This window comes from Elephas maximus, chromosome 26 (assembly GCF_024166365.1).
Source record: "Elephas maximus indicus isolate mEleMax1 chromosome 26, mEleMax1 primary haplotype, whole genome shotgun sequence".
NCBI lineage: Eukaryota > Metazoa > Chordata > Mammalia > Proboscidea > Elephantidae > Elephas > Elephas maximus.
Window position 1 is genome coordinate 42250844 of NC_064844.1, and position 26841 is coordinate 42277684.

General features: G+C 40.5%; 2 protein-coding genes across 8 annotated transcripts in view; one reads left to right on the forward strand and one right to left on the reverse strand.

Moving 5' to 3' along the window:
- The window catches only part of STAG1 (stromal antigen 1), a 520715-nt gene extending 506792 nt beyond the window's left edge, over positions 1-13923 (forward strand). For 4 of the 5 annotated variants that reach the window (XM_049870475.1, XM_049870474.1, XM_049870476.1 and 1 more), the window contains 4 exons: positions 8674-8784; positions 9298-9412; positions 11719-11799; positions 11887-13921. In XM_049870475.1, coding sequence (XP_049726432.1) covers positions 8674-8784; positions 9298-9412; positions 11719-11799; positions 11887-11910 — 331 coding nt within the window. In that variant the 3' untranslated portion in view covers positions 11911-13921. Of the gene's footprint in view, positions 1-8673; positions 8785-9297; positions 9413-11718; positions 11800-11886 lie in introns of all 5 variants that reach the window. The other variant, XM_049870477.1, reaches the window with a different exon arrangement.
- A 7704-nt stretch (positions 13924-21627) lies between these two features.
- The window catches only part of PCCB (propionyl-CoA carboxylase subunit beta), a 221428-nt gene continuing 216214 nt past the window's right edge, over positions 21628-26841 (reverse strand). For all 3 annotated transcript variants that reach the window (XM_049870484.1, XM_049870483.1, XM_049870482.1), the window contains 5 exons: positions 25023-25130; positions 24664-24764; positions 24142-24240; positions 22983-23082; positions 21628-21945 (listed from right to left, as the gene is read on the reverse strand). In XM_049870484.1, the coding sequence (XP_049726441.1) occupies positions 21824-21945; positions 22983-23082; positions 24142-24240; positions 24664-24764; positions 25023-25130 (530 nt within the window). In that variant the 3' untranslated portion in view covers positions 21628-21823. The remainder of the gene's footprint in view (positions 21946-22982; positions 23083-24141; positions 24241-24663; positions 24765-25022; positions 25131-26841) is intronic.

Here is a 26841-nt window from a genome sequence, read left to right on the forward strand (position 1 = left end):
CCAGCCCAGTAATTTGGTCCCTCAGGGAGTTTGGACGTGTCTGTGGAACTTCAGTGACCTTATCTTGGACAAGTTGTGCTGGCTTCCTCAGTGTTGTGTACTATCTGACCCTTCACCAAAGTTACCACTTGTCTATTTAGTGTTTTTCTGTCTCCACCCCTTCCCTCCCTCAAAATCATCAAAGGTTGTTTCTTTTTGTGTGTAAGCCTTTCCAGGAGTTTTCATAGTAATGATCTCATAACATGTGTCCTTTTGTGACTGACTTATTTCACTCAGCATAATGCCTTCCAGATTCATACACGTTCTGAGATGTTTCACAGATTGATCATTTTTCTTTATCATTGCTTAGTATTCCATTGTATGTACCATAGTGTATCCATTCCTCTGTTGATGGGCACCTAGGTTGTTTCCATCTTTTTGTTACTATGAAAAATGCTGCAGTGAACATGGGTGTACATACGTCTATTTCTGTGACAGCTCTTATTTCTCTAGAATATATTCTTAGGAGTGGGATTACTGGATCATATGGTATTTCCACTTCTAGCTTTTTAAGGAAGCGCTGTATCGTTTGCCAGTGGTACCATTTTACATTCCCACCAGCAGTGCATAAGAGCTCCAGTCTTCCTGTGGCCTCTCCAACATTTGTTGTTTTCTGATTCCTGCCAGTAATGTTGGGGTGAGGCGGTACCTCATTGTGGTTTTGATTTTCATTTCTCTAATGGCTAGTGATCACAAGCATTTCCACAGGTATCTGTTAGCTCCTTGAATGTCTTCTTTGGTGAAGTGTGTGTTTATATCCTTTGCCCATTTTTTAATTGAATGGTCTTTTTGTTGTAGAGGTGTTAGATTTTCCTTAGATTTTAGAGATTAGAACTTTGTGGGATTTGTCATAGCCAAAATTTTTTTTAACAGTCTGTAGATTGTCTTTTTACTCTTTTGGTGAAGTCTTTTGATGAGCATAAGTGTTTAATTTTTAGAAGATTTCAGTTATCTAGCTTATCTTCTGGTGTTGTATATTGTTAAGTTATGGTTTGTATCGTGTTTATGCTGTGTGTTAGGGCCTCTAGTGCTGACCCTATTTTTCTTATGTGATCTTTATTGTTTTGTGTTTTATATTTAGGTCTTTGATCCATTTTGATTTAGTTTTTGTGTATGGTGTGAGATATGGATTGTTCCCCCGTTTTTGCAGATGGACCTCTACTTTTGACAGCACCATTTATTAAAAAGACTGTCTTTTCCCCATTTAGTGGACTTTGGGCCTTTGTTGAAGATCATGTGACCATAGGTGGATGGATTTACATATAGGTTCTCAGTTCTGTTCCATGGGTCAATGTATCTGTCATTGTACCAGTAACAGGCTGTTTTCACAACCATGCCTATATGATAGGTTCTGAGGTCAGGTAGTACAAATCCTTCTACTTTATGCTTCTTCTTCAACAGTACTTTTCTCATCCAGGACCTCTTCTGTTTGCATATAAAGTTAATGATTAGTTTTTCCATCTCTTTAAAGAATGCTGTTGGTATTTGGATCAGGATTGCATTGTATTTGTAGATTGCTTTGGGTAGCATTGACATTTTCACAATATTAAGTCTTCCTAGCCATGAGAATATTAAACAACACAGGAAGCATCAAAAGAAGATGGAAGGAATACACAGAGCCATTATACCAAAAAGAATTAGTCAATATTCAACCATTTCAAGAGGTAGCATATGATCAGGAACCGATGGTACTGAAGGAAGAAGTCCAAGCTGCACTGAAGACATTGACAAAAATAAAGCTCCAGCAACTGACAGAATATCAATTGCGATGTTTCAGCAAATGGATACAGCGCTGGAAGTGCTCACTCGACTATGCCAAGAAATTTGGAAGACGGCTACCTGGCTAACCAAGGGATCCATATTTATGCCTATTCCCAAGAAAGATGATCCAACCGAATGCAGAGATTATTGAACAATATCATTAATATCACACGCAAGCAAAATTTTTCTGAAGATCATTCAAAAACGGCTGCAGCAGTATATCGACAGGGAACTGCCAGAAGTTCAGGCTGGATCCAGAAGAGGACGTGGAACCAGGGATATCATTGCTGACCTCAGATGGATCCTGGCTGAAAGCAGAGAATACCAGAAGAATGTTTACCTGTGTTTTATTAACTATGCAAAGACATTCAACTGTGTGGATCATAACAAATTATAAGTAACATTGCAAAGAATGGGAATTCCAGAAAACTTAATTGTGCTCATGAGGAACCTGTACATAGATCAAGAGGCAGTTGTTCAGACAGAATTAGGGGATAGTGGTTTAAAGTCAGGAGAGGTGTGCATTAGGGTTGTATCATTTCACCATACCTATTCAGTCTGTTTGCTGAGCAAATAATCCAAGAAGCTGGACTATATGAAGAAGAACAGGGCATCAGGATTGGAGGAAGACTCGTTAACAACCTGTATTATGCAGAAGACACAACCTTGCCTGCTAAAAGCAAAGAGGACTTAAAGCACTTACTGTTGAAGATAAAGACCACAGCCCTCAGTATGGATTGCACCTCAACATAAACAAAACAGAAGTCCTCACAACTGGGCCAATAAGCAGTATCATGATAAGCAGAGAAAAGATTGAAGCTGTCAAGGATTTCACTTTATTTGGATCCACAATCAACACCCATGGAAGCGGCAGTCAGGAAATTAAAAGATGCATTGCATTGGGCAAATCTGCTGCAAAGGACGTCTTTAAAGTGTTGAAGAGCAAAGATGTCACCTTGAAGACTTAAGGTGCGCCTTACCGAAGGCATGGTATTTTCAATCACATCATACGCATGCGAAAGCTGGACAATGAATAAGGAAGATGAAGAAGAATTGGCGCCTTTGAATTGTGGTGTTGGCAAAGAACGTTGAATATACCATGGTCTGCCAAAAGAATGAACAAATCTGTCTTGGAAGAAGTACAACCAGAATGGTCCTTAGAAGCAAAGATGGTGTGACTTCATCTTGCATACTTTGGACATGTTGTCAGGAAGGATCAGTCCCTGGAGAGGGACATCATGCTTGGTAAAGTACAGGGTCAGCAGAAAAGAGGGAGACCCTCAACAAGATGGATTGACACAATGGCTGCAACAAGGGGCTCAAACACAACAATCGTGAGGATGGCGCAGGACTGGGCAGTGTTTCGTTCTGTGGTACATAGGGTCTCTCTGAGTTGGAACTGACTTGATGGCACATAACAACATCCATGAGAATGGTATGTTTTTCCATTTATGTACGTCTTTTTTCGTTTCTTGCAGTTGTGTTTTTAGGTTTTTTGTGTAAGTCTTTTACATCTCTGCTTAGATTTATTCCTAAGTATTTTATTTTTTTTAGGGACTATTATAAATGGTATTGTTTTCCTGATTACCTTTTCATAGTTGTCTTTATTGGTGTATAGGAATCCAACAGATTTTTTTATGTTTATCATGTACCCCGCTACTCTGCTGAATCTTTATATCAGTTCCAGTAGTTTTCTTGTGGAGTCTTTTGGGTTTTCTATGTGTAGTATTGTATCATTCACAAATAGGGACAGTTTTACTTCTTCCTTACCAATTTGGATTCCCTTTCTTTTTCTTGCCTTATTGTTCTAGCTGACACTTCCAGCACAGTGTTAAACAGGAGTGGTGATAAATGGCATGCTTGTCTTGTCCTCAAGAAGAATATTTCAGCCTCTCTCTGCTAAGAATGATGTGGGCTGTTGGTTTTGTATAGATGCCCTTTATTATGTTAAAGAATTTCCCTTCTATACCCATTTTATTGAGAGTTTTTATCGGGAATGGGTGTTGGACTTTGTCGAGTGACTTCTGCATCGCTTGAAATGATTATGTGAGTCTTTTATCTATGTGGTGGATTATGTTGATTGATTTTCTAATGTTGAATGATCCTTACATACCTGGTATGAATCCCAGGTGGTTATGGCATATTATTTTTTTGATATGAGGCTGAATTATATTGGCTAGAATTTTGTTGAGAATTTTTGCATCTATATTCATGAGAGATGTTGGTCTGTAATTTTCTTTTTTTGTGCTGTCTTTGCCTGGTTTTGGCATCAGGGTTATGCTGGCTTTATAGAATGAATTCAGAAGTATCCCTTCCATTTCTATGTCCTGAAGCAGTTTCAGTAATAGGCTGTAAGCTCTTCTCTGAATGTTTGGTAGAATTCTCCAGTGAAGCTATCTGGACCAGGTCTTTTGTTGTTGTTGTTGGCAGTTTTTTCATTGTTACTTTTCAGTGTCTTCTCTTGTTATGGGACTGTTCAGATTTTCAACTTCAGTTTGTGTTGGTTTGGGTAGGTAGTGTGTTTCTAGAAATTTGTCCATTTCCTCTAGGTTTCCAAATTTGTTGGAGTATACTTTTTCATAGTACTCTGTTACGATCCTTTTTATTTCAGTTGGGTCTGTTGTAATGTCCCCCATTTCTTTTATTTGGGTCATTTGCATCCTCTCCTGTTTTTTTGTTTGTTTTTGTCAATTTGGCCAACAGTTTGTCGATTTTGTTGCTCCTTTCAAGGAACCAACGTTTAGTTTTGTTCTTTCTATTGTTCTGCTATTCTCTATTACATTTAGAAACCGTGGTGGCGCAGTGGTTAAGAGTTTGGCTGCTTACCAAAAGGTCAGCAGTTTGGTTTTCTATTCCTTTCTTCTGGTGGCTGTGGGTTTTTGTTTTGTTTTGTTTTTGCTGTTCTCTATTTGTTCAAGTTGTGTAGCTAATGTTTTGTTTTAACTGTGTGCATCTATTGCTATAAACTGACCTCTGGGCACTGCCTTTGCTGTGCCCCAAAGGTTTTGGTATGATGTGTTTTCATTCTTGTTTGATTCTAGGACTTTTGATTCTTCTATTACCCAGTGCTTTTTTCTGATTTCTTCTATTACCCAGTGGCTTTTAAGCAGGCTCAGTTTCCATGTATTGGATTTTTTTTCCTTGGTCTTCCTGTTATTAATTTCTACTTTTACAGCATTATGATTAGAGAAGATACTTCGTATTATCTCAGCATTTTGGATTTTGTTGAGGGTTGCTTTGTGGCCTAAGATGTGATCTAATCTGAAAAACATTCCAGAAAGTACACATAGAATGTGTACTTTGCTGCTGTTGGGTGGAGTGTTCCAATATGTCTATGTCAAGATCTTCTGTGTCTTTGTTGAGTTTCGTTCTAGATGTTCTGTCCTTTACTGATAGTGGTGTGTTGAAGTTTCGTACTATTATTGTGGAACTATCATTTTCTCTTTTCAGGGCTTTTAGAGTTTACACACTCAACACAGGGCTTCAAAATAAATAGATATTATGGTTATGTCTTCATGGTGGATTGTCCCTTTAATCATTATATAACATCCTCCCTTGTCTTTTGCAATGGATTTTGTTTTAAAGTGTATTTTATCTGAGATTAGTATTGCCACACCTACTCTTTTTTGGTAGCTGTTTGCTCAATAGATTCTTTCTATCATTTGATTTTTAATAAATTTATATCTTTGTTTCTGAGGTATGTCTCTTGTAGACAGCATATTGATGGATTTTTTTTTTTAGTCCATTTCGTCACTCTTTTTATGGGTACATTTAGGCCATTTACATGCAGTGTGATTATTAATAGGTATGAGTTTATTGCTGTCATTTTGCAGTGCTTTTTTTTTTTTTTCTTTTTATGGTGCTGACATTTTCTTTGTTCCTCTTATTCTCCTGTCATGAAATCCTTTTGGGGTTTTTTCCCCCATTTACTTCATTTTTGTAGATTTAGTGTTTACTGAGGCTTTTTTTCTACTTCATTTTGATGAGTAGGTTTGTTAACTTTCTTTGTGGTACCTTAAAATTTACCCTTAGTTTAAACCAGTCTTTTATTACTTGATTATGCTGTGATTTCCTCTCCCATTTGCAAGTTCTGTACCTACACCATTTATTCCCTCTTTTATTCTGACATTGTTTTCGTTTACAGGTAGGCGTCTCTATTTCCCTGTTGTAAATTATTTGTTTCGTTTTATCCTTGAGAGTTCATTATCTAGGCTGGTGTCTGGCTGATGCTGTCTTATCTGCTAGATTCAGGTTGTTGTCTGATGTTGGTTGTCAAATCGAAGGAATCCCTTTAACAATTCTTGTAAGTTGGGTGAAGTTTTTATATATTCCCTTAATTTCTCTTTATCTGGAAATGTCCTAATTTTGCCATCATATTTTAACAAGAGTTTGGCAGGATATATTATCCTTGGTTGGCAGTTTTTTTCTTTCGAGGTTTTATATATGTCATCCCATTGCCTTCTTGCTGCATGGTTTCTGCCGAGTAATCAGAGCTTAGTCTTATTGTTTCCCCTTTTTATGTGACTTTTCGTTTTTCTTGAGCTGCTCTCAGGATTCTTTCTTTGTCTAGGTTTTAGCGAGTGTGATTTTGATATGTTTTGGTATTTTTTTGGGGGGGTCTGTCCTGTATAGGGTTTGTTGAGCTTCTTGTATAGTCTGCTTTTCAACTTTCATGATATTAGGGGAGATTTCTGTCAGCAAATCCTCAGTGATCCTCTCTGTGTTTTTTGTTTTCTCCCGTGTTCTGGAACTCCCATCACATATAGATTTTTGCTTTTGATTGTATCTCACATCCTTCTCAGGGTTTCTTCATTTTTCTTTGTTCTTTTCTCTGATTTTTCCTCATAGTGATGTCCAAGAATTTGCCTTCAGTTTCACTGGTCCTATCTTCCATTGTTTCAGATTTGCTCCTAAACCTTCTCTGGCCCTGCTCCTTTCTGGAATCTTGTTAATTTTTGGATTTCTAGTTCTTTATTTTCACATTTTGTTCCTGTATTATCCTCTTGGTTTCTTCCATTGTTTTCCTGTCTTTTCTATGATTTTGTCTTTGTTTTCCTTATTTTTGTCTGCATTTTCTTTCATCTGTTGGAGAACCCTGAATATTACCGTTATGAATTCCCAATTAGGTAGTTATGTGCCTTTTCTTCTAGCAGAAGGTCACCTAGTGTTTTAGTTTGCTCGCTCTCTGGAGCCATCCTCTCCTCTTTTTTTTTTTTAAATATGTTTTGATATTGTCTCCTGTCTCCAGGACATTCAGGAATTATTTTCTTGATTTATTTATTGTAGATTTGATTGTTTCATCCCAATTTTTTGTTTTATTTGATTATGTCTGGCCAGGCGGACGGGGTGTGTTTTGTTGCTTGCTCCCTTTTGGGCATGATTCTTATCATCTTGTCCAGGTGAGCAGGGCCAGTCACTCAACTATGGTACAGCAGGGCAGCATTGGGGGGTAGTTGGTACTGCTCAGGGGCATGGCACTCTGCATAGATAGGCAGGAGAGAAAAGAGAGGACATGATGTACAGAGCTAAATGGGTGGGTGAAAGGAGAGAAAAGCATAAAAGAAAGTAAAAAAAAAAAGGCAAAAAATGAAGTACAATTTTTTAAAAAGTAAATACAATGGCAGTACAGTAAGATTTGGCTGGGGGAGGGAGGCGGCAGGGCAGACCATGCAAGGCCATGTGCTGGTTGCTTAGCCTGTTGAGAAGCTGTGTGGGTGGCACACAGGGCTAGGTGGGCAGGAGAAGAGAAAAAAGGGATAGAAGAGGAACCAAGAATCAAACAAAAATAAATAATAAAAAAGAAAATAAATAAAAATATAGGTACACCAGCCATTGGAGGCCAAGTGACTGTGGCCCGTCAGAAAGCAATGGAGGCCTCATTCAGGGAAGAAGTGTGAGGGGTGGGAAAGTACACATCCGTGGTTACTGGGTGCTCTGTCTCCTGCTGGGAGCTCCATGAAGTTGCCTTCTCTTACTCCCTGTCTTAAGTTCTTTGGTGGTTGTAGCCCAAGATGGCAAATCTGGCCACATTAGCTGGTATGGGACCACCGCTCCTTAGCTCTCCTCGTTCTGTTCTCTGTCAGTTTCTTATTCTGTTTGATGCTTGAGTTCTTTATTCCTTCATTTGGTACTTAGGGTTCCAGGATTGATATTTTTAATAGCATGTATCAAAAACTACAATTATTTTGTGTTTTTTGTCCTTCCTCCCTACCATTGCCTCACCACCAGGGTATAAAATCACTGAGACCAGGGATTCTTATTTCACTGCTGCATCTCCAACTCCCTGAAACAGCACCTAATTACTAGTCACTTACTGTCAACCGAAGCCAGCCTGAGACAAAGTACAATTTCCCTGACCATGGATAGTCTACCAGACCAGATCTGATCTTAAATTTCTTGCTTGTTTAAAATGTCTCCCCACCAGGACTGGGAGGTACAGAATCTCATCTTCCAAACAGCTGCAGATGTCTACCTAGGTATATCTTTAGAAAAATAAACCTTAATAATAATGAGGAAGGAGCAGATAATTGCCATCGTTAACAGTTTTGGATCATCTTTTTTTACAGCAGTGTTTAGAATGCTGTAGTGAATACATGTTCTTATATGGAAATTCTTCCACCAGCCCACCCGCAGCCAGGCAGGTACCCTTTTACCTGGCAGTAGCAGCAGTTTCATAAAGATGGGTCACATTCTCACCTTGTCCATTTTACAACTTTTGACCCACACTTTGGAAAAGAACTCATCTTTGGCCCTGGAATAGATCCAGCCGCTTCCCCTACATGCAGATAAGGAGAGCCAGCTCATCAACATGGGCTGATTAGTGAGCTTCATCATATGCCTCCACAGAATAAATATAATAGAACCCTCTCTTAGTCCTCAGATGCAGATCTCCTGGTTAGGCCAGCCGAAGTTAGAAGACTTAAGTCGGAAGGACAGAACAGGAATGAACTACATGAAAGTGAGGACAGGAGTGAGGCATGCCGTGTAAGTGTTGCGCGTGTAGTGTAAGCTACATGTGATGCTGCTTATTTTGTAGAATGACCTGGGTGTCTGATGTTTGATCTTAGAGTTAAAACTGTATCTCATGATATACTGTGCAGCACAGGATGGGAATGGAGGACATAGGCTCGTGAGGTTTTCAGCATTTAAATCCTGGTACTGCCACTTGCCAGCTGTGGGCAAAAGCTGGGCAAACTATAAAACCTGTGTCTCTCAGGTTCCTCATTTGTGAAACTGGGATAATAGTAGTGACACATAGCTAAGTAAATACTATTGTTACTATTGCATTTATTACATTTCCCTATTATGAAATGAAATTTTGAATCAAAGGAGTCATCAGTAATTATCTTGGAGTTCAGTATCATAATTTATGTAGTCTATCACAGTTTGAAGTATACTTTTGTTGGTTAGAAGATCTGATCTGAGAAAGAGCCAGAAGCCAGGACTCCAAATTGGACAGATTTGAGCAGCTTTCTAACTTTGACTTTCCCTTATCAGTCGAGGTCTAATGGAGGATGATGCTGAGCCCATCTTTGAAGATGTGATGATGTCATCCCGGAGTCAGTTAGAAGATATGAATGAAGAATTTGAAGACACCATGGTTATTGATCTGGTAAGGAAATTTTCAATATTTTTCTTTTGTTAAAATATGAGAGGGCTTCTGTTCTACTTCCTAGTTCATTGCTTAGTGCCTGGAGTCTTAAAAGCTTGCAAGCAGCCATTCAAGATGCAACAATTGGTCTTTACTCACCACGAGCAACAGAGGAAGATGGAGAGTCAGGAATAGGAAGATATGAAATGTGTGGCTAACTGCCTCCATGAACTGCCTCTTTTGCCATGAGACCAGAAAAACTGGATGGTGTCTGGCTACCATTACTGAACATTTTGATCAAAGATTCTGTAGAAGAATCCTGATTAAAAAGTAGAAAATGCAGAACAGAAATTTAGATTCTCATTGGCTCCAGACTTTCTGGAGCCATGGAGGCTGGATGAGCCCCTGAAACAATTGCCCTGATACAATCATTAAACCTTAAAACAAAAATATCCCCTGAAGTCTTAAGACCAAACAGTAGTTTAGCTTAACTAGTGAAAAACGTCTGCCTTGAGTGTTATGCTTTTAAGATCTACTTGGGATCAAAGTGACTACAGCAACTCGAAAGATTCGACAGGAACCTTAGGGGCAGTGAGTTTATATTAATGGAAGAGGAACAACTCAGAAAAGGAGGGTGAGAATGGTTGCACAACCTGAAGAATGTAATCAATGTCACTAAATTATACATGTAGAAACCGTTGAATTGGTGAATGTTTTGCTGTGTATACTCTCAATAATACAATAAATAATATGGGAGGGCACTGTGTGCAAGATCATTCTTATGTTCTCAAAACTCTGTGGAGTAAAGGTGAGGGGAGGAGGCAACACTGACCAACAGTGGGTAGGGCCAATGTGGATCTTGTGGGCATCTGGTTGTGTTTGGGTTTTTCAAGCCTGCTTTTAAAACAGTCATATTTTGAATTCTGGCAATAATGGAAACTGGTTCCTTCTTATTACCTTCTTAAGAAGGCTCTCACACCAAATCTGTCTTTTAGCATGTGCATTTGGCCTCTTGTACTGGCAGTTGGAGTCTGACAATATCTACTGTGCTGTAACATAATAACCAAATGCACTATATGGACCTTACTCTGTTCAGTGTAAAAAATCATGCGTGAAATACGGAATTTTAAATATGGACCAGGTGGCAGGCAGTCAAGAAATGAAATGACACATTGCATTGGGCAGATCTGCCAAAGACCTCTTTCAAGTTTTAAAAGTGAAGATGTCAGTTTGATGACCAAAGCCTGACCCAAGCCATGGTCTTTTCAGTTGCCTCATATGCATGTGAAAGTTGGATAATGAAAAAGGAAGACAGAAGAACTGATGTGTTTGAATTGCAGTGTTGGCAGCGTATTGAATATACTGTGGACTGCCAAAAGAACAAACGAGTCAATCTTAGAATACAAATAGAATATTCCTTAGAAGCAAGAATGGCGAGACTTTGACTTGCTTCAACTCAATTACTTTGGACATGTCATCAGTAAAGACCACCCACTAGAAAAAAATATGGTTGCCAAAGTAGAGGGCCAATGAAAATGAGGGAAACCTCCAATGAGATGGATTGAGACAACAGTGGACTCAAACATAGAAACAATCAGGAAGAGTGCCCAGGACCAGGCAGCGTTTTGTTCTGTTACACAGGAGGTCGTCATGCCCTGGAGCCAGCTCAACAGCAACTAACAATAGATGATATTAAGAAATTATTTTGTCAGGAATAGTAATGGCATGGTGGTTATGTTTGTAAAGTTAAAATACATATTTAAGTAGGTATAAGTGAAATGACATGGAAAAGATGAAACACTGAGGTGGCTCAATGAAGCAAGACTGCCTAGTTGTTTGACAATAATTATTGACAGTAAGCTGGGTAATGGGAGCTCATCATACTTTTTCTGCTTTGTATGCTTTAAATTTTCCATCAGGAAAAGATTTTGTAAGAAATGTAAATGAGATCATATCTTGTGATTCCAGTCCATAACCTCCCTTCTTCACCTTCCCCCTTTTCCCCTACCGGCAGCTTTTCACCCATCTGAATTCCCTGAGGATTGCCACCTTGTGTTTGATCATTTTTATAGCTGTTCCATGACTTAAAGTGAAAAATATGTCTCTAGGTCCAGATACTATTTATATGCATTTACATGTTTAATTTATTCAGTATATTTTCAATGTTTCTTTTATCTAAATGATAAAAACCAAAAGCGCTGTTAAAATTTTAATTATGTTCCTTATATAAAAGACAAATTCTTTTCTTTCCTTTCAAAATTGGTCCTTAACACTTCTTTGTATTTATGATACTGTCATTGTCTTCATTAATTAACTTCTCTCTTCAGCCCCCTTCAAGAAATCGGCGAGAGCGAGCTGAACTGAGGCCAGACTTCTTTGACTCTGCAGCTATCATAGAAGACGATTCAGTAAGTGTTAACTTACTGTTTTTCATTTGTGGTTTCTGAGTTGTGTTTGTGCCTGAAATTAATGATCGTTTCTCATTATTTTCCTAGGGATTTGGAATGCCTATGTTCTGAAGTCTGAAGAAATTTTACAAATCTGGAACTCTATTATTTAGAGCTAGAGGCCTATATACTGTGATAGCTTGTATGGGGAAAAAACACTTTTGATGTGATCTGATTTGTTTTTTAATCAAATGATTGAGGTCAATCCCTTTTTGCAGTGACAGAGAAGAGGAGCATGTATATTACCCAAGGGAATGCTGGCAAATGTCACCCCAGAAAGACTGACCTGAAAAATCATTTGTGTCCTAACATTGGACTTATCCCAAATACAGATGAGTGTTTTTCTGGAGGGAGGAAGAAATTTTAAATTTTTAAAAACAGCTGTCAAGATAAAAACACTGTTATACACCTGTTTTATGAAAACTCAGCATTGAGTAAAAAAAAAAAAAAATATTTTTAACTTTATTTTCCTGGTTGTACAATTTAAAAACCGTTTTAACATTTTTGCCTTTTTATGTTTTAAGAGCTAATCATTTTTATTAAACGTACGAGTAAACAGCTCATCTTAATTGCTGAAGAGTGTTTTGGAGCTCAGTGGATCTGGTTGACCTTGTGGAGCACAGAAGTATGGAGAAGCAGAACATTGGAAAAGCAAAGATGAAATTCTGACACAATGCATCTCTGCCAAAAACCACAAACCCTCTGTGGATATGGATATAATTGCCAGATTTTATATACTCTTGAATAAAAAGGTTTATTTTTATTTATAATGGGGCATAAAATAAGAAATGTCCATGCAGCCATTTTTCCAACAGATGCTGTACACCATTCGTTTTATATAGAATAGGGAGATTCAAATACAGTACATTTTCTATTGGTATTTGTTCTGTGCGTTTTTAGCAACTTCTACCAGCAAATAAAGTATTCTCAGTGAAACAAATGGCTCTCAAGTGATCGGTTTGCTGTTTTTATCACTTATTTCATGCCCTGCCAAATTCAAATGACACAGACTTCCGTCTTCTTGAGAAGATAATCATGAAGAAACCCTAGTCACTTTGCCATTCAAAAGTGATTTTAAGTGTAACATAAATGTGTCTACTTCCCATGCACTTAATACCCTTACGCGCTAATTTTGTGAATTAATTTTACCAATTATAGAAGTATGTGCTGCATAGAAGTCTGTGCTTAGAGGGTGAAGTTTTTAAGCTTACCTTGAATACAGCAACATCTCAGTGTTAAATGTGCATATTAAGAATAATTCTTTTGGGGAGAGAAATTACAAATCTTCAGGACAGTCTTCAATGGTTTAGAGTTACATTCTCTTTTTAGAGTTTTATGACTTGCTGCTAATTGTTTTTAAAAGCCCACTTAGTTTCTTCCTTTCTGATTTTTAAAGTAAGCCTCAGAGTTTCCAAACCAATCCATCCACAGCTGTTTCTGGGCTGGTTTTTAAAGTAGCTGCAACAGAATCATGAGGCTTTCTCTTTTTACCAAAAATGAAAAGCATTTAAAAAAAAAAAAATCTATACACGCAATGATTAACCTTTTGTGAGGGAAAACAAAATTGATGGTTTCAGTCATCCTTTAGTAAAACAGATGACAAAACAGATTTTTTGTCAACATTTGTACAGTTCTGAAAAAAACTTGGTCAACAAAAAAATTTCCTAAATCAGCAATTTTTAGAGGGGCTGTGGTGTCACTAGCTTCCAGAAATACGGACTTCACTGGAAGAGAAGGGTCAGGAATGACTGGACTTCCCATCATGTAGCCCTGCGTGTGGTTCTAGCCAGGGAACAAGTCATCCAGTCTCCTGGCACATCCACAGACTAGTCTTGACAGTCCCGTATGGAAAACAAATGCTGACTTTAGAATTGTAGACTACAGTGCAACAAAGAAAGGCTCAATATCTACTCCAATGGGTTTCCAGTTCAGTTTGAGTCAATCGAATTTTTGTATTTTCAGTGTCTCCTTGATTGGTTTTGCTAGTAATTCTGTAAATTGTACATTTGCAATACGAGGTTTTTTTTTCCTTTTGTACAATTTGAAACTGATGCTTCACCTTTCCTTTAATAAACTATTCCAAATCAGGCTTGTGCAGTCATCCTGTTGTTCCTACAGGTAAAGCTTTAGAGGCGATTTTCTGTCCTGCTGCTCTTGGGAGCGTTTGCTTCTTCAGATAATGTTAAATGATGGTAAGATTACTATATCAGCAAGGATTTTGTTTAAGAAAGCAGAAATGTAGAACTAGGTTGCCAATTTTCTTTCATTTCCTTGGATTTCCCTAGAGACAGTGAGAGTAGGTAGGCTGAGTTGTATGAAGGGCTTCGAACTGATTCGTTCCAGTTGAAACTACTGCTGAGAATTTGCATTTCCACCCCAGATGTACTGAATCAGAGTCTACATTTAACAAGATCGCCAGGTGATTCTTATGTATAATAAAATTTGAGAAACACTGCTCTACTTGTGGGTCTCAGAACTGATCCCTAACCAGCTGTATTAGCATTGCCTGGGAGCTTGTTAGAAATGCAGGGTCTCAGAAGGGGTTCGAACCAGTTCAAAGCCCTAGTCATCTGTGGATGAAGTGTCTCTTGCAGGCTGAGTTTAGGATGAGGCATTCAGGGAATAGCCACTGGCCTGTAGACTGGGTTCTTCTGCCCAGCTGTTGCCCCCTAAGAATGGCCCTTTGAAGACCACCTGGATTCTACATAGCTGCAGAAACAAGAGTTTCTCTTACATTGGTGCCAACCCTCACTCTTTAAAAAAAGTCACACCCTATGCACCATAGGGCCTGGCAATGTTCTTAAGGATGAAAACCAAACGCATTGCCGCTGTCCAGTCAATTCTAACTCATAACAACCCTAAGGGCAGAACAGAACTGCCCTGTAGAATTTCCAAGGAGCACCTGGTGGATTCAAACTGCCGACCTTTTGGCTAGCAGCTGTAGCATTTTAACCACTATGCCACCAGGGTTTCCTTTTTTAGGATAAGCTCCTTAAATGGCCTAAAATGGCAGAAAAGACTGGGGTGTGGCTGATAAATTAGGGAGGGAATTCACAGCCAAGCAGGGAAGATGATGGGATCTGTCTCTGTGACAGCTCATCTTGAAGGTTATTATTAGTTTATGAGATTAGACCATGGCTTTACGCAGGTGTGACTCTCCCCTGGGACAGGTTGCATACCTCCCAGGTGTGACCTGACTCCCTCCTGCTCACACATAGTCCATCAAGCAGGCTCTTCATGGGAAGCAAAAGCCTCTCGGACCAAACTTAGTAAGCTTCCATCCCTCTCCGAGTGCAGTGCTATGTGGGAGTGTATCAGGAATCGGTTTTTGAAGGTAAGCTTTCTGTTCCCGAGGGCACATAAAAAGTTTCACCACCTGGGACGGTAGGAGCGTGGTCAGAACCTAAGTACTGCAGCTGCCAGTCTGCCTGGAAGTGTTGGCTGGACTCTGCAGAGGCTCCCATATCGAGGCCTTGCCCATCCAACTGGCTGCTGCTCCAACTTGGAATAGTGGGGATCCCATGATGACATCAGGGGCACAAGAGTATGAGGACCAGCAGTTATTACTTAGAAAACAAAAGCCACAGGAGAACATAAAATATTCACATCTGTCAAACTGGGGAAGGCTCAGCTGGTTCAACAAACTCCATCAGTAGTGGTCTTGCCTCTGTGTGGATACGTGACCTTCACAGGCTTTGCCAGCTGGGTAGACCACCTCTGCAGCCCCAGGAGGAAGCACGTTACAGTCAGTGCATTCCGAGGCAGAGAACTGGGCTAGGGAGACCAAAACAGGATCAGAAGTAAGCTGGAAAATTTTTTTTGCAGCACAGTTTCTAACAAGCACTGGAAGACTACAGTGTGGATATTCTCTCTGTTACTCTTAACAACAAAAAAAGATGACTGCCTGGCCATCCCCTGGCACTGTCGTGTAGGGTATTTCATGTTTGAGGTAGGAGAGCTCTTCAAATTTAGTAGCTCTCTGGGTTTAGAAACAACTCCGGTGGAGCAGATCACTACCTCTCTTCTACTCTTACCCCAGCCCTTAGGAGTTCATCCCACTGCCTCACCAGTTGAGTGGCAGTATTCTAGACTGGAGAGAGCACAGGCCTGGGAGTCAGACAAGCCTGTCTAGGTTTAAATTCGTTTCACCACTCAATGGCTCTACAGTTCAGGACAAATTGGTTAAGTTACTTAACTCAGGCAGGTCCAGCAGGGCCCTGGTAGTGCCCTCTACCTCTACTACAATGCTCACCACATACTTGCTCAGTCTAAAGCCAGACATTTGCCAGCTCTCTGCTCCACTAACCCGAGTCTCTCTGGTTACAAAATTCAACACTTTTCTTTTTCCCCTTTAAGGGGAGAACACTTACGAAAGGCATTTCTGCACAGCAGTTGATGTGAATACTCACTGCCACATTCTCAAGGCATTCTGTCGTCCGTGGAGGCTGGTCTGCTTGACAAAGCTTCCAAGGTCTTGCAGCTTCATGTTTCCTTGGTCAGGTGGGTTTCTGGATGAGACTTTCCCCACCATCCCTGCTTCAAGAGTTGCTAGGAGCGTTCCCAGGCTGGGTTTCCTCTCCCTCCTACAAGCCCTCCTTAGCAACCAGATTTCACAACCTGGTTAAATCCTTCTTGAGCCCCTTGCTCAAAAAATCAAGAGCTTGTGTCTACCATTTTTATATGGACCATAGGGCAGAGTCATCTCAAGACAGGGTCCAAATCCTAGCTTGGCAGACCTCAGATATTAGATTGGTCAGGCAGTGTTAAGCTGTTCAGCCACAAGCTGATCAACCTGAATGATTCTTTTACAAGAGGCCTCTAAAAGCCCAGGAGTCCACCACACTACCCTTCCCCAGTTTCCAGTGGCTTACAGCCTTCGTAATGGTTCTGTTCAGGTGCCAAAAGGAGTACAAAAGAACCTCTGGCCCACCAGAAGCTCCTCACCTAGTTGGGAAGACAAAAATGTGTTTAAATTAAAAAAAAAAAAAAAGCCCTACCCAACAAGGAAATGCACAATCAGGTACTTAAAATACCTGCTATAAGAATAACCAGTTTGAGCTAAGGAGTTGGGATGAACTAAGCAAGAAGTCAGGCCTCTGTGGATGAGCAGATTAAGACCATTCAAAGCAAAAGGGTGTTTCAATGTAGATGTAACAGGACTGTGTGCTCAAAAAACAAAGCAAGCAAGAGAAGGACAGACCAGAACCTTCCATGTGAGCTTAGGGCTTCGCAGAGGAGGGTGCTGGAAGTGCTGAAGCACGGGAATGCAACAAAATCTGGATCTGGAGTTAGTCTTCTAGCTGAGGACAGGATTTCTTATTTAGGGAGAGTCCACAGAATAGAGAGACCGGTAGGCAGACTGCTGAAAAAGTACCCAGAGTTCAACTAGGATGGTGACTGGAGAGAGGGCCAAAAGCACTCAAAAAAAAAAAAAAAAAATTCCAAGGGTGGGAGCCTGGCTACCTGGAATGGTGGAGTTGCTGGTGGAAAGTGGATGTTAGACAGTCACATGTTGGTTTAGGTCAATTTGGAGCAAAGAGTCTGGAACAAGAGAAGGTCATCAGTGGTGGGAGGACCCAAGGCTCTCACCACAGAGGAAAGCACACCCCATGGGGGCACCCTGGAACTGAACACATGGGCTGGCCTATATACTGAAACCACTTAAAATCTCCAGTCCTGATATAACTGTTAATGCTTTACATACTCAATAAAATCAAGTTAACAAAGATGGGGAAACCTCTGAAATGGTCTACAAATAGAAACACAGACTTGAACTCTCAGATTGATAACATAATCACTCAGTTGCTAATCCAAGTAACTTAACCATGTATCTTCAGTTTAAAAGCAGAAAGAATTACCAAAAAAGTCTAGTTGAGAAGATTTATAAACCATAGTGGTATGGTTGTAGCAATTCTGAAACATTTGTATTTATCGTTAGGTCTGAGCAAATGAGTAAAATATACTGAGGATAATAGGACCCAAGTTTCTCACTGTGGGAGAAGAAAGATTTAAATGTGGAATGTGGACAGCAAAGAATCTGTGGGTGTTGGACTGGAATTAAAAGTGTCAGTGTGAAGTCAGGATTTAAAATATATATATACATACACACACACACACACACACACACATATATATATATATACAGTCATGCACTGAATAAAATCCGTTCGGGCAACATACAGCCACATACACATCCACGGTCCCATAAGGTTATAACAGTTCAGAAATCCCAACTGGAAAACTGGATAGGACATAGCAGACGTAATTAGATGTAAGGAACACAACAGCTTCCCACATACAACACGTTATTTAGAATGGACTGCCATGAAGCATATTAAAAAACTGAATTAAATACACATGGTATCACAATCACTTTGTATACAAGAGACATGATATTTTAAAGTGATTGTGATACCATGTGTATTTAACTCAATTTTTTAATATAATATGCTTCATGGCAGTCCGTTCTAAGTATGAGTTGTCTGTAAGTCAGATATGTTCATAACCTGGGGACTGCCTGTAATGTGGAGTTCACACAATGTCCAAATCACGCAAACTTCCTATTTCACAACATACTGTAGACATCAAGCGACACGTGACTATATTTATATATACCCCACATAGATTTACACACACATATAAATATTTCCTAGCTCTGTCTGCTGAAAATGCCTAGAAGGAATGACACCTCAGTATCAATGTGAACATCTAGTGGACTCCTTGGAGAAACAGCTGATTGCAGGGCCAGGACAAGAAATATATAAGATGAACCTGGATTATACTGTGTCAGAAAATAAAGTGCTCAAAAAATTATTGAAAACCTATCAAAAGGACCTACGAACCAACTTGAAGGAGCACCCACTGGCCAAATCAGGAAAATGTGAACATCAAAATGAATCCAATTAAGAAATGGGCAAAGGACATGAACAGACACTTCACCAAAGAAGACATCCAGGTGGCTAACGGAAACATGAGGAAACCCTCACAATCATTAGCCATCAGAAAAATGCAAATCAAAAGTACACTGAGATACCATCTCACACGAACAACACTGGCTCTAATCCAAAAAACACAAAATAACAAACGCTGGAAAGGTTGTAGGGAGATTGGAACTCATGCATTGCTAGTGGGAATGTAAAATGGTACAACCATTTTGGAAAATGATATGGTGCCTCCTTAAAAAGCTATCCATAGAAATACCATATGATCCAGCAATCCCACTACTAGGAATTTACCCAACAGAAATAAGACAGCCATGCTTACCCATGTTCACTGCAGCACTATTCACAATAAAAAAAAAAACTAGTTTTTTTTTTTTTCAATAGCAAGATGGAAATAACCTAAATGTTCATCAACAGATGAACAGATAAACCAATACGGTACATACACACAATGCAATACGACGCAACGATAAAGAACAATGACGAACCCGTGAAACATCTCACCACATGGGTGAATCTGGAGGGAATTATGCTGAGTGAAATAAATCAATCACAAAAGGACAAATACTGTATGACACCACTATTATAAGAACTCAAGAAAAGGTTTAAACACAGAAAAAAGCATTCTTTGATGGTTACGAGGGTGGGGAGGGAAACGGGAAATCACTAGCTAGATAGCAGACATGTGTCAACTTCAGTTAAAGGAAGGACAACACACAATATAAGGGAAGCCGGCACAACTGGATCAAAACAAAAGCATAGAAGTTTCCCAGACACATCCAAATACTCTGAGGGACCGAACAGCTGGGGCTGGGGCCTGGGGACCATAGTCTCAGGGAACATCTAGGTCAACTGGCATAACATAGTTCATAAAGAAAATGTTCTACATCCCACTTTAGTGAGTAGCATCTGCAGTCTTAAAAGCTTGTGAGTGGTCATCTAATATACATCTATTGGTTCCATCCCACCCAGAGCAAATGAGCATGAAGAAAACCAAAGACACAAGGAAAATATTAGCCCAAAGGACTAAAGGACCACATGAACCAGATTCCACCAGCCTTAGACCAGAAGAACTAGATGGTGCCCGACTACTACCAATGACTGGCCTGACAGAGATCACAACAGACAGTCCTGGGCAGAGTGGAAGAAAAACACAGAACAGAACTCAAATTCACGTAAAAAGACCAGGCTTATTGGTCTGAAAGAGATTGTAGGAACCCCCAAAACTACAGCCCCAGACCCTCTGCTAACCTAGATCTGAAACCATTCTTGTAGCCCATTTTTCAGACAAAGATAAGGCCTATAAAACAAAAAATGACACACATGAGGAACATCTTAGTTCAATCAAATGTGCAGCTCCTGTCTAAAAGCAGGGCAAGAAGGCAGGAAGGGACAGGAACTGGACAAGTGGACACAGGGAACCTGGGGTGGAAAGGCGGAGCGTGCTGTCTCATTGTAGGGATTGCAACCAGTGTCACAATATGTTCATAAATTTTTGAATAAGAAATTAACTTGAGCTGTTACTTTTCACTAAAATGCAAAAAAAAAAAAAAAATGAAGTTAGTAGTGGTTTATATGCAATGAATTAAAAAAAAATCTGTGAGCCCAAACTGATATTCAAAAAAATAAAAACAGGCAAAAAGAAAACATTCTTCCTTACAGTAAAGCTCCAAGTAATAAACATAGACATAACAATAGGGTTAAAAACTCAACATGTTATAACCAACACAGAATAACTGACTAAGGCAAGAATCATCAATGGATATTAAAACTATTTTACTATACCTTCCTGAGCATCTATTCTGCTTTGACGCCCAGGAAGAAAAAACAAAAATATTGTCATCAAGTTGATTCAGATTCATGGCAACCCCATGTGTGTTACAGAACTGAGCTCCATATGGTTTTCTTGGCTGTAATCTTTACAGAAGCAGGTCACCAGGCCATTCTCCCATGGTGCCACTCAACCTTTTAGTTAGCAACCAATTGCAAATCATTTGTGCCATCTAGGGACTTGTGCTGCTAAACACATGTACACAATTGTAAACATCTTCAACTCTCAAAAATTCTTGTAGGAATTAAGGGATAAAGCCAAAATTCAAACCAGTTGCTGTCAAGTCAATTCCAAATCATGGCAACACCAAAATTTTCAGAGTAGAACTATGTCCCATAGAGTTTGCAATGGCTGTGATGTTTTGGACATAGATCACCAGGCTTTTCTTCCAAAGCACTTCTGGGTGAATTCAAATTGCCAACCTTTCAGTTAGTAGTCAAGCTCCTAAACGTTTGCACTACGCAGGGACTCCTAACAGTAGAGTTGCAACTAATAAATGCAGACAAAACGATGGGGTTAGAATAACTGATTGAAGCAAGAATTATCAATGGATACTACAATCATTGTACTACACCTTTCTGAGCATCTATGCTGCTAGACACCATACATACAACTGTAAACATTTAATACTCAATAATTCTTGGAAGAAATTAAGGGACAGGGCATATTATATTATTTCCACTTTAAGAAAGGAAAAAAAGATCTAAGAAATACTTTGCCCTGTTGTTGTTTTTGTTAGGTGCTGTTGAGTCAGTTCCAACTCATAGCGACCTTATGTACCACAGAACGAAACACTGCCCAGACCTGTGCCATGCTCACAATCGTTATTACGCTTTGCGCTACAAGCTTAATATCTCACCTACGGAGAAAAAAAAATCTTGGGGAGGGAAAAAGGAAGACAATACATGGACATGTCAATACAGGTTAGCTCTGGGTGATAAGACTTTAAACTGGTCTCTTTCTAGTTTTTTGATTTTTCATATTTCTACCATAAAAAATGAAATTTATAACTAAAAATATCGATTAAGCTTTTTAATAAGGCAAATAATTTTACAGCAAGGTACAAAACAGACCTTTCTAGAATTTAATAAACTTAGCCATTTTAAGTTATTACTGGTATCTAGATTCCCAGGTTCATGATTATAAAAGGCAGGGATGGGGTGTGAATGGACAGGCAATAATTTTATTTTTGGTTCATTTTCCTTTGATTTGTTTACAGTGGAATATTTGCATGTTTCCTCCAAGGACGCTGCACCTTCTTGCTGGCCAAGACATCCAGATCACAGCAGATTCGGGCACGAGTGGAGGAAGGCTGGATGATGTCATCAACAAACCCTGGTGAAACACAGAAAAGGAAGTTGGTCATCTGTATCCCCAGATGATATTCCCTCCACCTTTGTGTTGAGCCTAGGGACCATCCCCGGGCTAACAGTGTGAGCAGGGCCCAACCTGATGTAATAGGGGCTGGATCCTGTGAACCCTTCGCTTCCCTCCCAGGAACAACCTTACTCTTTTGGCAAATCCCCATCTTCTGGCCTAGGATTATTTGGCAAAAGGAAAATCAGACTCCTCCCTGCCCTGCTTGCTTCAATGCCTCCACCCCTCCAAGATGGATTCAATAGAAAATAAAATTAAGAAAATATATCTGTATTTTCAAAAATGACTACAATTTTTCCCATCCCTGGACACAAGTCCCTGCAATGTGAAGCTGCTCCTCTTCCTACCAAGAGGCAGAACCTCTTTCTTCACCTGACTTTCTGACATATTTTGGCCAGGAGAATATGGCAAAAGTAATACTGTGCAACTTCCAAACCTAGGCCTCGAGGGGCCTTGCAGCTACTCCTATGCCCTCTTCCAGGCCGGAGGACACTATATAGAGTCCCGGGCTAACCTCCTTACAGATGAGAGACTATGTGGAGAGAGAAGTCCAGCTGACAGCCAGCACCAATGAGGTATTGACCATCCAACCCCAGTCAAGCCACCAGATGACTACCACTGCATGAGTGATCCCACACGAGACCAGCAGAACAACCAACCAGCTGAGCCCAGACCAAACAGCTGACCCTCAGAACCATAAGCAAAAAAAAAAAAAAGCAGTTGTTTTAAACCACTAAGTTTTGATGCGATTTTACATAGCACTGGGTAACTAGAACACCTAGAAATTATGTCATTTAAGCAATGTTTTGATCTTGGTTGCCAATCAGTATATTCAGGTCTCGTCCTTAAGTGATTTCCTAGGGTCACCCCCAACACTCCCCAGTCTCTATTTGACTGCAAGGGCAAGAGGAAGTTATGGGAAACTTTTTGGGGTAAAAGAATGAACAAGTCATCAAACAAATTAGCAAAACTGCCCTCCCCACCATGTCCCCTACCTCTCACTGCTGCAGGAAAAGGGTTGGCAAACTTCTCAATATACTCTGCCTGAGCAGACTCCACATTCTCATGCCCTTTGAAGATGATCTCCACAGCACCCTGTCACGAGAGGAGTCACCAAACTTCACCGGAGGTTCCAACCTGGGCAAACTCCAACTCACTGTCACTTGTGTATGGTTACAAACTTCTTAGACAAAGTGTACTGTGGTTGTGAACTTCTTGGTTAATCAAGGTATTGGAGAGGAGTGCCAGCTCCAGGGGACAGAGCACAGAAGCACGCACTACCTAGGGCCAACTGTCATGACCCTAGGGCTGTGATGTGATGCTCAGCTGTGGCCTCAATGAGCAGGCAGTACAGGCAATGATGTGGCCATCAGCTACCCTCTCTAGATTCCTTCCTGCCCTGTTTGCTCTCATCATCCTTCATTGAGGCCAAGATTATCCACTATTGGATCCATGGCCACTGCAAAAGGGAAGTAAAAGTACTGTTCTCCTTTTTTATCATCTTGAGCTTTCATCACAAATTTCAGTGGCCAGAGGACAGACTAAACTGCAAATGTAGAAGGATGGGGGCTGGAGGATGGGTCTTCCAGTGAGAACCCCTGAAAATCCATTCTGGGGGTGGGGCCCTGGAGTTATCTGGCTCAATCCCAGCAGCCACTTCAGCCAATTTGAAGAAGGAAAGGAGAGAGATAGAGGTTAAGCAACAGGAAATACCTTACCCAAGGCCAACAAGGTCAGAGCTACGGTTCAGCTTCCTATGGGCTGAAAGGAGTGGCTCTGGGGCCCTCACTGGGAGCTGAGGTGGGGTTGTGGGAAATGTTCAATCCTCCCAATGGGTGCTTCAGCTGATTCAATCCTCCTCCTTTACTGACAATCTCAAAACCCACTATTATGCCCTTCTTACCAACAGCCCCCACCCTCTTTCCATTCCTTTCACCTGTCCACCTACCCTTAGCATGAAGACACAGCATGTGCTGAAGTGAGAGCCCAGGACAGGAGACAGAGCTGGCCCCAGGTCCCCAGGAAGGAGCCTTGACAAGGCCTAGACCCCAACTCCCTTGAGTCCTAGACCATACTCGGGGCTCTAGACTCTCTCCAACTTTTCCCAGCTGTACTTCCCTGGACCTCAGGAAGGGGAAAGCTGGAAGTCCTCACCTTTGCTCCCATGACTGCAATCTCTGCTGTGGGCCAGGCATAGTTGGTGTCACCACGAAGGTGCTTGGAGCTCATGACATCATAGGCACCTCCGTAGGCCTAGAAGACAACCAAATTCTAAATGTTAGATCCTGAGACAACCAGCTCATGTCACTGACAGACCCAAAGAAGCCAAGATATGGGAACAAAGAGCAAGACTAATCCTCCTGAGCTCTGGAAGGCCCAATGTCTGCAAGGCCAGGGAGCCAGAGCAGAGAATATGTGGGCACAACCCTGAAGCATTCCACAGCGAATGTTATTGTTTTTCCTGGCTTTCTTCCACTGCTGCTTTCTGTTCCCTTGTGTTAAAAGACCATAGATGTGTCTGCAAGGTTGGAAATGCCATCTCAAGAGACCTTTTCAAAAGTGAGGGCAAGGCACACTCCTCCTTCCAACCCTAGTGAAACTCTTGGCCAGACTTCCAACCATGGCGTGCTGCAGAGAAACAGAGCGAGGTCACTGTCTCAGAAATAGGCTCCTTACCTTCCTGGTAATAACTGTGACCTTGGGAACAGTTGCCTCAGCAAATGCGTAGAGCAGCTTGGCACCATGCCGGATGATGCCCCCATACTCCTGTGCTGTGCCTAGGTCATGAATAACAGTTACTAAATATCCACAAAAGTCCTCGCAAGTCTTCCCCACCACTCCCAGTTGTGAGGTCTTCCACTGCCTTCCCAAAAGGGCCAGGGGAGAGTCATTCCTCAAACAACTGTTTCCTGGACACCCAGGATATGGAGAAGTCACAAATCCTTAAAGAGCTCTGCAGAAAAAGATCCAAATAAGCTGGGTGCCCTAGCAGGCAAACCCACCTCTGCTGGCCCCCACCTCTGTCACTGACTTACCAGGCAGAAATCCAGGGACATCAACAAAAGTGATGAGTGGAATGTTGAATGCATCACAGAAGCGGACAAAACGAGCCCCCTTCACAGATGAATTAATATCCAAGCATCCTAGAAATATAAAGATTATCCCTGCTGACCTTCTAGGAAATTTCCAGTTTTAACCACAATGGAAGCATGTCCACAGCAAACACCTGGAGCTGGTTTCTATGGAGGTACCAATGTTTCTTCATCAGAACAATGGCGGGGAACCCTCAGGGGAATGACGGCCCAGGAATGGCCTCCTCCCCAGGACCTCTCGTCCTAGAAGCACAACCCAGCGCAGGCACCCAGGCTCTGTTCATAGACTGAAGGACTGCTGTTGGCTGACACATAGCCTGGCTTGCCACAGTGGAATCACCAGTGGAAAGTATCATTCAGGGGCTGGTCTGAGAGTCTTCAAAGCTTGGAATCAGATTCTGGTTCTACCAGGTATAGTCATATGTCTTTGGGAAAAATCACCTTTCTGAGCTTGAGGTTTCTTACCTGCAAAATGCAGCTGTTACTACCTCCTAGCATAGTTGTTAAGAATTAATGGAGATGATATTTATAAAGTGGCACAAAGTAGGAAGTCAATTACTGGTAAATCTCTCCATCTACAACAGTTCCCGAATTATTCTCTGAGGCCAGCATTACTGATAACAAAACCAGATAAAGACATTATAAGAATAGAAGAAAACAATCCAAAATTCTTCATGAACATAGGTACAAAAAATCCTTTAAAAAAGTTACCAACTCAAATCCAGCAACATATACAAAAAATACTGCACCACGACACAAGCAGGGTTTATGCCAAAATTACAAGGTCAGTTTAACATGTGAACACCAATGTCACTATTAAATAAAAGAGAAAAACCATTTCAACAGATATAAAGAAAACATGGTAAAATTCAAAGTCCATTCATGATTAAATTCTCAGCAAACTAGGAACAGAATGGAACTTTCACAATCTGATACAGAGCTTCTATTAAAAAAAAAAAAACTTAAATGCTTATGGATGGGAATGATAGTTAAGATACCTACTGTTCCCAAACTGATCCATACCAGCGCTGTCCACAAGAACTTTCTGTGATGATGAAAATGTTCTATAGTTGTGCTATCTGACATGGTAGCCACTAGTCCCATTTGACTAATGAGCACTTGAAATGTGGCAGGTGCAACTAAGGTAGTGAATTTTTAATTATTTATTTATAATATACTTACATTTTTTTTCTTTTAGATTTAAAGTTTAATAACTAGCATATTAGAAAGTGTAGATCTATATCTTAAAAAAAATTAATACAAAAACCACAACAGGTTCTTTTGTAGAAACCCACAAGCAGATTCTAAAATGCATATGGTAATAGGAAAAAAGACTAGCCAAAACTATATTCAAAAAAAATAATAAAATAAACAACAAAACTGGAAGATTTCCATTAACTGACTTCAGGTTTACTATGAAGTGGAGCTTCTCAACTTCCACACTACTGACATTCTGAGCTGGATAATTTCACTGTTGTTGATGGCTATCCTATGCATTTTAAGATGTTTAGCAGCATCACTGGCTTCTACTCATTTGATGCCAGTAGCACCCCCTGATCTGTGACAACCAAAAATGTATTCAACATTGCCAAATGTCCCCAGTAAGTCAACAGTGCCCCAAGTTAACAACCACTGCTAAAGAGCAACAATAGAGGTGCAGCCAAGATGGCAGAGTAGTTCAACGCTTTCTGTGGTCCCTCTTACAACAAAGACCCGAAAAAAAACAGGTGACTCGATTATGTGTGACAATCTAGGAGCCCTG